The sequence below is a fragment of the Tachyglossus aculeatus genome, chromosome 4 (genome assembly GCF_015852505.1).
Source record: "Tachyglossus aculeatus isolate mTacAcu1 chromosome 4, mTacAcu1.pri, whole genome shotgun sequence".
NCBI classification, from domain to species: Eukaryota; Metazoa; Chordata; class Mammalia; order Monotremata; family Tachyglossidae; genus Tachyglossus; species Tachyglossus aculeatus.
Genome location: NC_052069.1, coordinates 119757914 through 119774589, shown reverse-complemented (window position 1 = coordinate 119774589; position 16676 = coordinate 119757914). Strand labels below are relative to the sequence as shown.

At 43.3% G+C, this 16676-nt stretch overlaps 1 protein-coding gene across 3 annotated transcripts in view; it reads right to left on the bottom strand.

Moving 5' to 3' along the window:
• Positions 1–4521: 4521 nt before the first annotated feature.
• BRINP1 (BMP/retinoic acid inducible neural specific 1) overlaps positions 4522–16676 on the bottom strand; it is a 135020-nt gene continuing 122865 nt past the window's right edge. For all 3 annotated transcript variants that reach the window (XM_038745915.1, XM_038745916.1, XM_038745917.1), the window contains one exon: positions 4522–6080. In XM_038745915.1, coding sequence (XP_038601843.1) covers positions 4940–6080 — 1141 coding nt within the window. In that variant the 3' untranslated portion in view covers positions 4522–4939. The remainder of the gene's footprint in view (positions 6081–16676) is intronic.

The window sequence follows — 16676 nt, the reverse complement described above, 5'->3', positions numbered from 1 at the left end:
CTTACCTCCTTCCCTCCCCCACAGCACCTGTATATATGTATATATGTTTGTACATATTTGTTACTCTATTTATTTATTCATTTATTTTACTTGTACATATCTATTCTATTTATTTTATTTTGTTAGTATGTTTGGTTTTGTTCTCTGTCTCCCCATTTTAGACTGTGAGCCCACTGTTGGGTAGGGACTGTCTCTATATGTTGCCAACTTATACTTACCAAGCGCTTAGTACAGTGCTCTGCACACAGTAAGCGCTCAATAAACACAATTGATGTTGATGATGATGATGATGATGATGAGTAGATCTGTATAAATACAAGGGATCATTAAAGCAGCATCAGCATTAGTGCAGGATTTGAATTACCACTAAAATCAGTCCCCATCTTCGTGATCTTCATCAACCCCTAATATTAAGTGTCAGCAGGGCACAGAGCAGGTGATAAAACTGCTGGCTTCTGGGAAATATGACGCTAGCCTTCCAGTGCCATACCTCCTTTCCAGTGACAGGAACCAGGATTGAAAGCTAAACTCTCTTGATGGGCCCTGGAGCATGTCAGATAACACCATCTGCACGGTCCTCTCTGAAGAATTTTTCAGCACTGGGGAGAAGAATGACAAAATGGGTTGTCAGAGATCCAGGAATTAAAGTCAGCTGAGTCATCCTACGGAAGCCCTCATGTTACAGTTGAGACTCAAGTTGTGGAGGTTAAGAATAACCGTGTACAGAGAGTTATGGGGCAAAGTAAGTAACATATCCGACAGATTTTCCCGGGCCACAAATGTTTGTGTTTGGCTGAGGAGGAGAAACTGTGGGCCCAGGACACCAGGGCATCCTGGAATTAAGATATTCAATGGATTCTGGGTCAGACCCACAAAGCTTCTACTATCCCAAGTGAGTGTCCCATGTAACTCTGAAATTGAATGCTTAGACATACCAAGGCGGGCACGGGGTAGACTTTGCTGAATTCCCTGTTAGCCTACCCCACGTTTTCCTGACTCCTCCAAAACCCAACCCTCCCCTTTTCAGTGCACTCAGATTCATGTCTTGGTGTGGCTGTGGTATTATCAGAAAGAGATTTGCTGGCAGTGTCACCAACTCCTTGCCCTCCTCTTTGATGAAGGGCAAGGTTGTCAAGGTCCGGATTTTTCCAATGATTTCATTTGATAGCTAATTAATGACCTCTCCTGGTTTCTATGGAAACCCCAGGCTTTGCTCATAGCTGTGATTCAAATGTACATTCTGTGCATTTTCGTGCCTTAGCATCAGCATATTTATAGGGCGGTGACTTTCCTTGGTTGCTGTATCAAATGGGTAAGACAGTAATTGTATTAAAATTTCCCTAGCAGGTATTTTTACCTTTCTAAGCTCATCTCAAAGGTATCCCTGGCTGCTCCAACGGCAGAGCAAATGGGGTGTTTTGGAGAACAATAAGACCAGGCCTCTTCAGCTCTTGAGAGACCACTTTCTTTTCAACTTAGAATGAAAATTATTTTAACTGATGCCTTCTGAGTCCCTGGAAACAACCCCCTTTGTTAACACATTTCCTGCCATTAAGCACAGGATATTGATTTGGGGGATGGGAAAATTTGAGTATCCCGATGTCAAGTCACATAGGCAGGAATTGGTTGAAAATTGCCTCCTTCACACATGCGGTGAGATCTGGAAAAGCGTTGAAAGAAATCTCTCCAGTTTTGTTCCTTCTACAGCCCAGCCCGCACCCTCCGCTCCTCTGCCGCTAACCTCCTCACTGTGCCTCGCTCTCACCTGTCTCGCCATCGGCCCCCGGCCCACGTCCTCCCCCTGGCCTGGAATGCCCTCCCTCCGCTCATCCGCCAAGCTAGCTCTCTTCCTCCCTTCAAAGCCCTCCAGAGAGTTCACCTCCTCCAGGAGGCCTTCCCAGGCTGAGCCCCCTCCTTACTCTCCCCCTCCTCCCCCTCCCCATACCCCCGCCTTACCTCCTTCCCCTCCCCACAGCACCTGTATATATGTTTGTACATATTTACTACTCTATTTATTTTACTTGTACATATTTATTCTATTTATTTTATTTTGTTAATATGTTTTGTTTTGTTGTCTGTCTCCCCCTTCTAGACTGTGAGCCCGCTGTTGGGTAGGGACCGTCTCTATATGTTGCCAACTTGTACTTTCCAAGAGCTTAGTACAGCGCTCTGCACACAGTAAGTGCTCAATAAATACGATTGAATGAATGAATCAGGCTGGGGGTGGTTTGGAGAAAACTGTTTACAGTTTAAGTTTTGGACATCCTTAGGTGATGTGGTGGGGGTCTAGAGAGGCAACTGTGGCCAATATCAGGCAGAATGGGCATCTATCCAGACTCTCAATCTTACCACCTTTTAGACTGTGAGCCCACTGTTGGGTAGGGACTGTCTCTATGTGATGCCAATTTGTACTTCCCAAGCGCTTAGTACAGTGCTCTGCACATAGTAAGCGCTCAATAAATACGATTGATTGATTGATTACCACCTGTCCTTCTGGGGAAGTAGCCTGGAATTCATGGATTGCCTCATCAAGGTCATTCAACAATTTCCCCATCTGAGTCGTTTCCCGACCCCCTGGAGCTCTTGCTCAGAGCAATCTTTCGCCTTGACTGAAGTAGGTTATGCTCACCTCAGCGTCCCTCCTCTGAGTACTGCATCTCAGATTGGAAGCTCCCCAGGGGCAAGGACCAGATCCTCTATTTCTGCAATATATGCCCAAGCATCTACTACAAAAAGAGACTCAATACCTGCTGCTGCTTAGGATGGTGGGGGTGAGGATTGCTCGGTGCCAAGAGAGAAAACTTCTTGACTGTTTCAACACATTGAGTGAAATCCAAGAAGTAAGCCCCGTGGGAGTGGAAAGTGAGCTGAATGCAAACCCCTGAGCTCACAACTCTCAAAGAATGGCTAACGCAGAATGATTTGCTGATTTGAAAATATAGAGGGGCAAAGTCTGAGTGTGATCTCATGACTCCATCCTGCTCTCTGATTCAGATCACCATATCTCTCTGGCTAACAAATAAAATTATTTTGTCTCAATCTCAATTGTACTTAGAGCTCCTGACTTCACTATCGGCTTCCCCGACGGGAAAGAAGTTTTGGCAGTGAAGTTCCCTGTATTACGTTTTAGCCAAATCTCCTTATATAATAATAATAGTAACGTTGATATTTGTTAAGCGCTTACTATGTGCCAAGCACTGGTCTAAACGCTGGGGGGGGATACAAGGTAATCAAGGTTGTCCCATGTGGGGCTCACAGTCTTAATCCCCGTTTTATAGATGAGGAAACTGAGGCACAGAGAAGTTAAGTGACTTGCCCAAAGTCACACAGCTGAGAAGTGGCGGAGCCAGGATTAGAACCCATGACCTCTGACTCCCAAGCCCATGCTCTGGCTGCATCTCCAGGCTCAGATCTGAAGGCATGAAGTTGTGGTGATGATATAAGAGGTCAGGTATCTAAAATGGTATTTCCATTCTCCGGCACACTTAAGGCATAATTGTAATTTTGTCATGTTGTCATCATCATGACATCTAGACCCTTAACATAAAAGATCTTGCAGGTATCAGGCTTGTACAACTTAAGATGACTGGTTTGAGCTTAGGCATTTTTTATAAATGTCTCAGCTTGACACAGTTCTATCTGAAGATGATGCGATATGTAGTGTAAATCCTAGAGTGGTCTGAGATAAAGATGGTCCAACACAAGTAATGTTCAACATAATATAACCAAATGGTCTAGACTTAATCAAAGTGATTTATGCTAGTTAAAATTTATGCTCACATTTTTTCAGTATTTTGATGAACCAAAGGTCTTAAAAGCCAAACAAGACAAAACAAAACTAATGGGGCCTATTCATTGTGGACAGTGCTGTAGTAACACTTTTGTAAATTCTTACCTTAGATATAATCTATAACTCTACAAGAGGATAGTGCCTGCTCGATTCTCAGGGACTCTGTTAATAAGATCTTCTTTTTTGTCAGTAAGCATTTTCTCATCTTTTCCCTATTTTTTTGCTCCATCATCCAAGTGTGGCACCCAAATCTGGTATCATTTCAGCCATTACAGAAGCTTGACCACCTGCTTGATTTTTCTCCCATTAGAGTCAATTCCACCTATTGCTAAAATACTCTATTCTAATTTAGTGGGACCAGCCTGGGTGAAAAGCTAAACAGGATCACATTTGATCCAATGAGGGAATCTTAAAGTAATACAAATGTGTTTATAAGATCTCTCTGTTTCTCTATATTGAGGAAGCTACAGAAAGTGGATTTCTTTAAAACAAAACACATACAATATCTTAATAGAAATAATAACGCCAATGTTCAGCCCCCAACCTTGTGGGCAAGGCACTCCAACCCTTGTCATAGCCCTCACCCACCCTGTGCTCCATTGCCAGACTTTTCCTCCCCTCAATATGAATTTCTCTAGAGGAAACAATGACCAGGCGGTTCTCATCTCTGCCCTCCCCCGACATCAAAGAGAATCGAAGCACTGACAACGAATTAATCATAAAGAGGATATCAATCTCATCAGAAGAAATATCTTCTTTATCTTTGACCATTTCCTCCCACAAGGAAAAATGGCAGTGTGGTTTCTACATTACAGATAGCTCTCTCTTTTGTATATAATCTTGGCACCTGCACAGCAGAGGTCTTTACAATTCATTATGTAAGTGGTCCCTTCTCTAAACCCTCAACGCACCCCCTGAGGCCTTACAAGCAATACCCCCAAAACTCCGAGAGGAAGGTGCAACCCTTTTCTTATGACGGATTATAGAAATAACAAAACATGCCCATCGGTTTTATACAGTTGCTAGAACGGTTTAGTTTCCAACAAATGAAGAATTTCTCCCTCCTTTGTGTATTCATTACATTTTACAAATTTCTTTTTTTTTCTTTTTTTTGTACAGCAAAAGGATCGGTCCCTGGTGAGATCCACGTTAACAGAGTTTGGCTGTCATCTGGTCAGACTGTTTGAGGATCTCAGTATTGTAGAGATCCAGGGCATGGTTGACCCGGATGATCTCGCTGTTGGTCAGTTTCAGGCGGTGTTTGAGCATACAGGAGAACAAGTCCAGCTGGGGCTTGCCCGGGGCCACAGGGGGTGCCAGTCTATTGATTCGGTCCCGAATATCCAGCAACAACAGCATCACCGAGGACGAGGAGTAGAACTGCCCGCCTTGGGTGTACGACTGGTTGACCTGCTGGACGGCGCTCCGCAGGAGGTCAGCGTTGAACCGCAGGCTGTACCCGAAGACCTGCACATCTGAGATCTTGATGTAAAACTGCCTCTTGGCAGGATCCGACAGGTCCACGGGCCCCTGGCCGGTCTCATTCCTCAGCAGGGAGGGCAGCCGTGTCCGGCTGCGTAGGTAGATGTGGACAGTCTCGAAAAACGTTTTCCACCGGTTCCCCAGGAGCAGGGTCCAGTTGTAGCACTGGCTGTTCTGGAGGCGGGTCTTCTCCCAACGCGGGTAGCCGAACTCCCCGAAGGGCATGTTCCAGCCTTCCGAATGGCTCCCGCTGAAGGGGTTGACGTAGACAAAGAACATGGGGTCCAGGCTGCTGTTGCGCATCTGGCAGATGCGCATGGAGATGCCGATCACCATGTGGATGAAGTCCATGCGGTTCTTGTTGCTCTTCAGGGTCAGCGACATGCGCTTGCGCCACCGGGGGTCGAAGAAGGTGTCTAGCCGGATCTCATTGCTGATGAAGGTGGTGTGCACATAGAGGCGAGAGTCCATCTTCTGCAGCAAGTACTTCAGCTCCAGGTCCTGGAAATCCAAGTCCGTCTCGAAGCTGATGAACTGCTCGCTGCGCTCCGAGTCCACATTCTGTGGCTCGCAGCGGCCCCGGTACAGCTTGTAGCCCTTATTGCAGGAGCCGCAGAGAGAGATGTTGGCCAGGCTGCACATGGCGCAGCTGTTGTTGCCCCCGATGATGCAGGGGATGGGCCGCTGGCACAGGCTGGTGCTGCCATGGCACACGCAGCTTCTCTGGCTCTCCAAAAAGGTGCCCCAAAAGCCATTCTCATTGCAGTAGAGCAGGGACTGGACCCGGGTAAGCCACTGCTGGATCGTCCTGTAAAGGGAAAGGAGAAAAAAACACAAAAAACAAAGAACTTTAGCTGCCGCATCTCCAGATCTAGTTGGGAAGGGAATTCCACCTGGAATTTGGAGGGGAATTTGAGGGGAGGCACAGCAGGAGCCCTGCAGTCATGTAGTCTCCTGATTCTTTTGTCTTATGACCATGAGCTGAAAAGGGGAGACTTGAGAATCCATAGTTCAGTCATTTAGTTTGGGAAGAATTTCCATTAGCCATAGGTAAGCTACTTAGACCCTTCAGAAATTTATCAAGTCAATCAATCAATTGTTCATATTTACTGAGCACCTACTGTGTGCAGAGCATAGTTCTAAGTGCTTGGGAAAGTACAGTATAACAGAGTTGGTAGACATGTTCCTTGCCCACAGTGATCTTATTGTCTAGATTATGCATATGTACATAAGTGGTGTGGGGCTGAGGGAGGGGTGAATAAAGGGTGCAAATTCAAGTGCAAGGGATTGCCAAAGGAAGCGGGAGAAGAGGAAATGAGGGCTTAGTTAGGGAAGGCCTCTTGGAAGACATGTGGTTTTGAAGGAGGGAAGGGTGATTGTCTGCCAGAAAAGAAGAGGGAGGGCACTCCAGGCCAGAGGCAGGACATGAGCAAAAAGTCAGTGGTGAGATAGATGAGATTAAGGTACAGTGAGTAGATTGGGATTAGAAGAGCCAGGTGTGTGGGCTGGGTTCTAGTAGGAAAGCAGGGAGGCGTAAGGAAGGAGGTGGCAAAGTGACTGATTGTTTTAAAGTCAATGGTAACAAATTTCTGTTTGATGTGGTGGTGGATGTGGAACCACTGAAGTTTCTTGAAGAGTGGGGAAACCTGGACTTCATACAGTGCTCTGCATATAGTAAGCATTTGATAAATACCATTGACTGACTGAATGGTTTTGTAGGAAAATGATCCAGACAGCAGAGTGAAATATACACTGGAATGGGGGAGAGGTAGGAGGCAGGGAGGTCAGCAAGAAAGCTGAAGCAGTAATCATGGTGGGATAGGATAAGCCCTCACCTAGCCCCAAAAGATGATGTTTCACTAATCTGGAGAAGTTTCATGGCATTTTGTCTCTTTCTTAAACAACCTAAAATGCTCTGATGGAGCTTGCTCAGCTATTTGGCAGATGCTACTCCTTTCTGAGGCACAGGAGTGAGGGAGGTAGATTTGGAGAGCCAAAAGGCAAGCTCCAGAGGTCCTTAAGCACTTGTCATTTCAGTGAGGAGTGGATATGTGACCTATCCACTCTTTCACATATCTACACTTTGGCCCTTTATCCTTACTGTAACTGAGAAAGAACTACATTTAGATGAGGTTAATTATAACTACTAACTGAGCTTTTATGGAGAGTCCTTGGGGGCAGTACACTATATTAGTCTCTGGGAAGTGGGAAGACGAAACCCAGAGAGGACATCATCCCTAATCTTAAAGGATTTATAACCCAATTTGGAACAATCCACTTCAGCCATGGCTATGCCAGATGAGGGAAATGTACTTATGTCAATTTACTTTTGGGCATGAATTTAACTGAATGACTCCTTATCCCCTCTCTTAGAATGACTCCTGGAAAGTCTGGGCTTTGTACTTTGAAGGACTGGGAAGCAGCATGGCCTAAACGATAGAGCATGGGCCTGGGAATCAGAAGGACCTGGGTTCTAATGTGGCCTTGCCACATGTCTGCTATGTGACCTTGGGCAAGTCACTTCACTTCTCTGTGCCTCAGTTACCCCATCTGTAAAATGGGGATTAAGATTGTGAGCCCCATGGAGGACAGGGACTGTATCTAACTCGATTTGCTTTTATCCACTCTAGTGCTTAGTACAGTGCTTGGCACATAGTAAGCACTTTAGAAACCCACCATTATAATTACCTTGTATCTATCCAGTGCTTAATGCAGTGCACAAAAAAAGAAGAAAAAAAGATGGAAGGGATATTCTGCCGCAAATTAGGAGAAGAGATAATTCTTGGGATATGGTCAAGGAAGATTAAACATGAGGTATATTGAATAGTTTATCTCAGGTGAAATAGGAATAGGAGTGGGAGTTTAGGAGGGAAAAGAGAAATGGGGTCAAATGAGAGTTTCGAAAGCTTAGAGTTTGATCCTGATGCTATGTGATGATTAGCATGGTCCTGGCAGTTTTTCAGAACCATCCTGGCCCCAAACACGATCCCCATAAATGTTCAAGCCAAATCCTCCCTGGGAAAGACCCCCAGTGTTGACACCCAACTCTGGAAAGCTCAAAGTTCCCCAACTCATTGCGGGTGTGAGGTTTCCAGTCAAATGGCTGCATTACTAGTGAGTGCAGTGCTTCTCCTGCCCCAACCATCTTATAATTGAAGCTGATGTGGGCCAGGTTCACTCCTGCTTCAATTTAATGTCATGGAGGGGTCCCAGGGAGGATGTGCTCTTTATGGATCTTCAGCAGGTGAGCCATTTCATTTCTGGAAACCTTATCCCAGATAATTTGGTTTAGTAACAATGACTTCTAATGGTTACAAACTTTAGCTCATTGGCATGCCATTCTGGAACCCCTGATACCCATTGACATCTCTATCACTTACGAATGAACATGCTTTTGTAGGGCACAGTAGATACGTCCCTTCATTTGTATTCCTATTCTCCTTTACTCTAGCATTTTATCTAACTCATATCCAGCCCACTAGGAAGGGTAGATTCATGCGATTGCCCAAGGCAGAATCTGCAGTGGGAAGAGAGTGAACGTGCAGGTGGAAATCAGGTAAATTGTTGTGTGACCATTAATCACCATCAATGGCAGAGTCGACTCAAGTAGACTAAACCAATTACTCTTTTTCAGAGGATGGAAATGATGGGGTGAATGCCAAGCCAGCAAAGTAGTAGCTCAGAATCTTGAATGTTTTTGGATCAAGTATTTCTCAGAATTTTCTTCACAGTGAACTCCTATTGTCTTGCAGACACATATTATTTCATAGACAGCACACAACAGGAAGAATAATGGCAGAAAGAGTCCCTTAAAAAGGTGAGTCATAAATATTTAGATAGTTCAACAGGGACTCCCACATTTCTATATGTTGAGAGTAAATAATTATTTCTGAGCTTCTTAATTTTCACCCACTTCTCCACATCAGCCTTCAACCACCCCTCCCAATTTTGGGGACATGCCTTCAGAGATCAAAAATGAAAGATGAGATCATGTCTTCTAACTCTATTGTACTCTCCTAGTCAATCAATCAATCATATTTATTGAGCTTTTACTGTGTGTGGAGCACTCTAGTAAGTGCTTTGGAGAGCACGATGTAACAGAGTTGGTAGACCTGTTACCTGCCCACAATGAGCTAAGCACTTATTTAGTACAGTCCGCTGAACAGAGTAAGCTCTAAATAAATACTGTTGATTGAACAATTCTCTATGAATCAAATAGGGATCTAGTAGCAGTGATAATCCTTGTCTTTTACTCTCTCAGTGCAGGGATATCTATGCAGCCTTGTTTGGTGCAGTTATTTATCAGGTATAGCAACTTCTTTTCTGTGAATATTTATTGAGACATCCTCCTGGAACATAAATCTCTTCCCTGGGAGGGAAACTCCTCAAGGAAGTCACACATATTTCTACTGATCCTGTTGACTGCGGGTAGGTGCGCTAGGATTGACTTCCTCTTCCCCAATAGGATTCCTGAATACTAAGATGCCCCAAGTGGCATGTTGGTGGTCTGAAAGCGGGAATGTGTCCCATCCAACTGGCCTTGCTTAATTATTCACAGCACAAATCCAAATCCAATTCTACATCAGGTTCCTACAGGTGTCAGGCCCATTTCCAGACACATAATCTGACACATCTTCCGAAGGGCTTAGAACAGTGCTTGACACATAGTAAGCATTTAACAAAAAACATAATAATAAGAATTACAATAGCAGTAATAATAATTGTGGTATTTGTTAAGCACTTACTGTGTGCCAAGCACTGTACTAAGCACTTGGGTGGATACAAGCAAACTGGGTTAACATAGTCTCTGTCCCACTTGAGTAATCACAGTCTTAATCCCCATTTTATCTCATTTTACAGATGTGGCAATTGAGGCACAGAGAAGTGAAGTGACTTGCCAAAGGTCACAAAGCACACAGAGTTGGGATTAGAACCCATGACCTTCTGACTTCCAGGACTATGCTCTATCTACTATGCCATGTTGCTTCAATGAGAATAACAACCTTTATTTATCCCACCATTTAGCACAGTGCTCTGGCACAGTAAACATTTGATAATGTGCACAGTGCAGCACTTGTGTAAATAGCCTTATTCTCTACTATATCCCCTATCCATGATTTATTTTTAAGGTCTGTCTCTCCTGTAGACTGTAAGCTCCTTGTAGATAGGAATCAAACTACCAGCACTGTTTCATCGTGCTTTCCCAGTGCTTAGTACAGTGTTCTGCACAGGGTAAGCACTCAATAAATATCAATTGGTTTCTTGATAATCATTTTTACTATCATCATCATTATTGTTGACGTTGTTGTAATTATCAATAATCCCTGCATTCAGAGAATGTTTCCTTCTAATGTGACAATAAAGGTAACATGTAATTAGTTGTAAATATTCTTATGATTATCCAATCAGAAGAACACCTTGACACCTTGAGGATTCTATAATCAACTCAAACACCTTTGTATTGACTCACACCTCAATGGACGAGCTTGTAGTTGGTAATCATATTCTCTTCAGAACTTGGAGGAGCCCAGAGTCTATCCTTTGCCTCCTCCCCAGGAAACAGACTCTGAATAATAAGTAATATATATAATAAACAAGAGTTTTCACTAAACACTGAGGAAGTGTCTTCTAAAATTCCCTAGATTGCAGAAACCCAGGTGTCTCTGATTTCTGTTTAGGCTCTCTAACTTCTCTATCTTCTCAATTTGTATGCCTCTCTCCATCCATTCCCGTAATCTGAGTAGAATGCTCCCTATCTATCTACCCCAAAATATAACTCCTTAAAAGCATCCCCTTTCTCATTTCCCATGGTTATAGCTTTATGAAGATCCTCATTCTCTCTCTGATAAATGTTTCATTGTGACTGAATTCTCAGACTTCTCAGGAAAGCTCTGGGCAAAAAGTTACTGGTAACACTGCGGCAAGGGAACTGGCTAATGACAAATTAGGATGCAGTCCCTGTAGAACAGGAGGAGTGATTATGGACAGAGGCTCTCTGAGCTGGATTAGCAAAATTCATGGCACCTGCATAGCCTGACCTCAGAATAATCATTAGGCTGTGAGCTGTATCAAAGAGCACATTAATGATACAGCAATGAAAAAACAGCAAGAGGACTTAGAGACTGATGTGGATGAGGGAAAAGGAGAGGGACAGTGGTAGGTTGGGAGCTGGAGGCAGAGAGAGAGAGAGAGAGAGAGAGAGAGAGAGAGAGAGAGAGAGAGAGAGAGAGAGAGATGAGGAAGGAGAGAAAATGGGGAGAAAAGTGACAGTGAGAAGGGAACTGATGACAAAATGGAAATGCACAAGAGTTGAATGATAGAGATAAAAGAAAAGTGAATGAAAGAAAAAGGGAAACGATTTTAGAAATAAAATAAGCATAAGAAATAGTGAGATAGGGATTGAAGGGAAAGAAGAGAAGGCTATAAAAAGAAAGAAGGAAAAATGTTTAAGGTATTGGTGTTAGAGAGAAAGACGAACAGAAGGCAGAAAAATGAGGAAAGAGAAGGCGGAAGAGAGAAACAAAGAGAGAAAAGAAAAGGAATGCAAGACCAAGAAAGACAAAAAGAAATGGAATAAATGGAAAAATGCTGAGAGTTTGAGAGTGTGAAGGGGTCATTATCGCAATCCTCACTTGTTCCAAACCTGCCAGAGTCTCTCTCACGAATTCGCAGATAATTGGAACACCCCTGTAAATCGAAAGAGGCTAGAGAACTCTGGGAGAAGAGACTGAGATCTATAAATACCAGTTTAGGATCTAGATAGTGACAGCCTGCTTCCACCCTGGGAACAGAGCCACTCCTGGGTAAAAGGAGGCTGCCTGAGCAGAGTGAAAAGAGAGAGTTACTGAATGCATTTAGCTTTAGACGAGGAAGGGTGCAGAATTTCTTTTGACTTCCCACATAACTCGCTTACTTCCTGTTTGTGGTTCTTACTTCCCTCAAAGAAGAAAAAGTTTATCTTAGATTGGATTTCAATTCATTTGGATTTGGAAAAATAGGATTGGTTGAAGGGGAAGCGTATCCCCTGTTAAATCTGACTTCCCCTTAATGGTGCTGGATTGACATCCTGATGGAAGATCTGTTTCCTGCTGGAAAACAGTGAAATTGGAGAAACAGTGTGGGCTTGAGGAAAGAGCGTGGGCCTGGGAATCAGAGGACCTGGATTCTAATAATGACTCTGTCACAGGTCTGCTGTGTGACCTTGGGCAAGTCACAACTTCTCTGTGCCTCAGGAACCTCGTATGTAAAATGGGGATTAAACACCTGTTCTCCCTCCTGCTTAGACTGTGAGCCTCATGTGAGACAGGGATTGGGTCTGACCTGATTAACTTGTATCTACCCCAGAACTTAGAACAATCTTTGGCACGTGGTAAGCTTTTAACAAGTATCATCATAATGAACTCTTACCTAACTCTCACCTGGGCTAAATCTAGTGTTGCTATGGCAGGATTTGAGGGTGTGGAATAGCCCAGCTTGATTTTGTGCAGTTTTGTTTACCCTTGTTAAAATTGTCATGGGCAATGTAGACTGACCCACTGTGACATCAGGTGACAGGGCTAGTCTTTCGGAAGACTCAAATTGTTGTCAATGATGCCGGCAGCATCGCAACAGTGCTTTCAAGGGCACACATCCCTTTTAGAATGGCCTGCTTAGAAAGCCCAGCCCGCTTATTCTAATTCCAGCATACACCCTGCTGCTTTTAATTGGAGCTTTTCCTTGAGACAGGACGACTAAATGGCAAAGGGGATATTTGAGGGAAAATCAGACTCATCTACTAGCGAAAAGATAAGATGAGGCTGAGATCATCTAGGACTAAAAATTCACTGCCCCTCTTCATATACCAGAAATGTTGATTTAGAAAAGGGATAGGGTACATAAGGGATTATTCTTTTATTTTTGTGATGGGGTAATAGAGTGTACATAGGCCTGTTGACCTCTCCATGCAAAGAGAGGCCATGCAAAGCAAGTAGTAACTATCTGTTTCTCCTCTCTGCACATTCTTGGCCCCTCTACACTATGGCCAAGCAGAGGAGCAGGGAAGACTCCTGCCTTCCTCCCTGCCACTAAGGGCCTTCTCCCAACATGCTCTGTATGTGCTGGGCCATAGGCATAAAACCTCCCCACTACTGGACAGCCAGCCATTCTGCCTCCCTAGAAACTGGCACCAGTTCTCCTCTAATCCATTAAGGACACTCTATCCTATCCCATCTTACTTCATCCTGGCAGGACAAAGAAAAGCCCTCACAATATAAGGGCTCCACAAAACTTCAGAAAGACTGGTGGCGGCTGTAACGGGTTTTAAGGCTAGGTGTGTGCATTGGACTCCAAGCCACGAGAAGCCTGAAATTCTGCTCCTTTAGCCAGAGTACCCTACTGCTTTTTGTTTTTATTTTTTGTATTTGTTCTTGTATTTTATATTTTATTGTATGTCTCCAGTCTCTTTTCCTCCATTGGGTGCTTGGATTTGTGAACACTTTGAGGGACAGGGCCTGGGTCTAATTTCCAGCTATGCATACTTGCCCATTGCACAGTGCGATCTCTGCTCACAGTAAGACCTGACAAATACTATTACGATTATTACTACTACTATACTGAGTTTTGTAGTGGGAATCTGAATTATGCTGCAACATGGATAAATAAATACTCAGAAATGGTAAGATAAAACATAGTTTTTAGTTCCTGTGACACTTTTTTTTATAAAGAACTGATAGGATGAATAAGCTGATGTCTACAGAGTGTTTTATGCTCAGCAAGCATTAAATCATATAAAATTGGTGCAGCATTATGAACTGTAGCTGGTCATTAAATAGCCTCACCGTTCACCACAAATCAGCTCTAAATACTTTATTCTTTTAATCTTTTCTCTTGAGTCTCTTCCTCCAGCCCATTTAATTACTTGTACTTCTTTTCTCTCTCTTTGTCCCTTCCAAACTGCCAGAGTCCCGGTGGGATTGGCGGGGTGGGAGAAGAAAGAAGGAAGGACAAAAGAAAATAGATTTTCTTGGTCTCTTAAAACTGCAACAGGAAGATCAGGGATAATGATTGATGCTCAGAAACCCTGTGAGGGACTAATGGTCAGTTCCTGGCGAAACTGGGTTAACACAAATGGAGCAAAAGGATAAGATAATTACAAGAGACTTTTCCTCTATGCCAGGTGAAAAGTCAAATGTGTGTTTGTAAAATTAGAATGTGGGGGGACTTAATTTGGGAAGAAAATGGAACTGATTTTTGCAATTACTCAGATTTGTGACTGGAACGAGGTGACGTGCATCATCAGCTGCATCTTCAACACATATTCTCGCTGGCTGTTTTGTTCCAAGCTCAGAACATGATGGAGACAAGAAAAGCAAGCAGGTGCCTTAGAATGGTTGGACTGAGGGCCTGGGAATAACCATATTAACAAGGCCAAAACTGAGGAACTGGCTTCTCTGCCTGAACAGCAACCAAGTTACAGACCAGAAGAGAGAGCAAGAAGTGGACAACTCTTGTATTTTTTTTAACCTTATACATACTCTCCTTCCATTAAATTGCTGGTGTAGAAAGAACATAAATCCTATCATGTATCATCTTGGAAAGAGCATTGTTAATAGTAATAACAACATTTGTGGCAGAGTGTATTTATGCAGTGACTTTCTTCCACTATCTTTATTCTCTTTCAATTGTATTATATCCTTATGGGACAAGGGGAGTAGGTGGTAATAGTAGTAGTAGTAGTAGTAGTAGTAGGAGGAGGAGGAGGAGGAGGAGGAGGAGGAGGAGGAGGAGGAGGAGGAGGAGTAGTAGTAAAAATAGCAGTTGACATAATAGTAGCAGCAGTAGTAGTAGCATTTATTCAGTAAGCTCTCAATAAATACCATTGATTGAGTCTGTAACCTACTGAGCCTTATAGATTCAGTCCTCTAAATTTCCAGCAGTTTAACATGGAGGGGTGCATGGGTTGGGAGAGATGGGATGCAAGTGCATCCAGTAAAAAGGTATGATGGAATGTTATCACTTCAGAATTTATCCAAAAGACTCCAGAGAGGCCAAATCATCTTGAGGTATGGAATGGCATTTGAGAGATTAAGTGATCCATCCCCCTGCCTTTAAGCAGGACTATGTTTCACAAATATAATATATCTGATTTGAAATGACCACCCTAGGAGGATAGCCCCAGACTTTCTTGTTAATAGTTTCTATTACTAAATAACTATCCCTTGGAAACTTTCTAATGCCAGAGTTCTTCGTGTAGGCCAGAGAAGTAGTACCTTCCTTACTGGATAGTTAATAATAACAATAATAATAATAATAATGGTGCTTGTTAACTGCTTACTATGTGCCAAGAACTTTTTAAGCCCTGGAATAGATACAAATTAATCAGGTCAGACCAAATCCATATCCTACATGGGGCTCACACTCTTATCCTAGTTTTAGAGATGGGGTAAGTGAGGCACAGAGGAGTTAAGTGACTTGCCCAAGGTCACACAGCAGATGTGTAGTGAATCTAGGATTAGAAATGAACCCAGGTTCTTCTGACTCCCAGGCTCTACCCACTAAACCATGCTGCATCATTATTATCATCACCATTGTTGTTGTATCTATCTAGTGGTTACTATGTGCAAAACTCTGTGCTCAGTTCTGGAGTAGCTATGGGAGCGTCAGATTGGACACTGTCCTGGTCTCACGGGGCTCTGAATCGAAGTGGTAGGGAGAATAAGTATCTTATCCCCATTTTTCAGATCAGGAAATTGAGGCCCAGAGGAGCTAAATAACTTGTCCTAAGTCACACAGCAGCCAAGTGGCAGAACTGGTATTACACTCTAGGTCTCATGATCTTTTCACTAAGTTTGCTTTCAGAGAAGCAGCATGGCCTAGTGGATAGAATATGGGCCTGGAAGTTCAGGAGGACTTGGGTTCTAATCCCAGCTCCACCACTTGTCTGCTGTGGAACTTGGGCAAATCATTTCACTTCTCTGGGCCTCAATTCCTTCTTCTGTAAAACGGGGATCAAGACTGAGCCCAATGTGGGTCAGGGATTGTGTCCAACGCTTTTTTTGCTTGTATCCACCCCAGTGCTTAGTACAATGTCTGGCACATATTAAGCACTTAACAAATATCACCATTATTATTATTAAGTCACACAGAGTGTCATAACTTATAATTGAGTCCACATAGGTCAAATGCTGCAAGAATGATTTTGGCTCTGGGGATCTGGTTTGGCTAAAATTGAAGTTCCTACTGAAAAATTCCATTGAGAATTTTCAATTGAAAACAGAGGAAAATGCCAAACATCTAAATGTGCATTTTAGAAAGGAATGAGAAATGAACCCATCGCAGCAGGCTTTTGGGTGGTTGCACTTTTGTGTGTGTGTTTTCTTTTATTTAATTCCACAGTATTTGTCTCAGAGGACATGAATTATTAAAA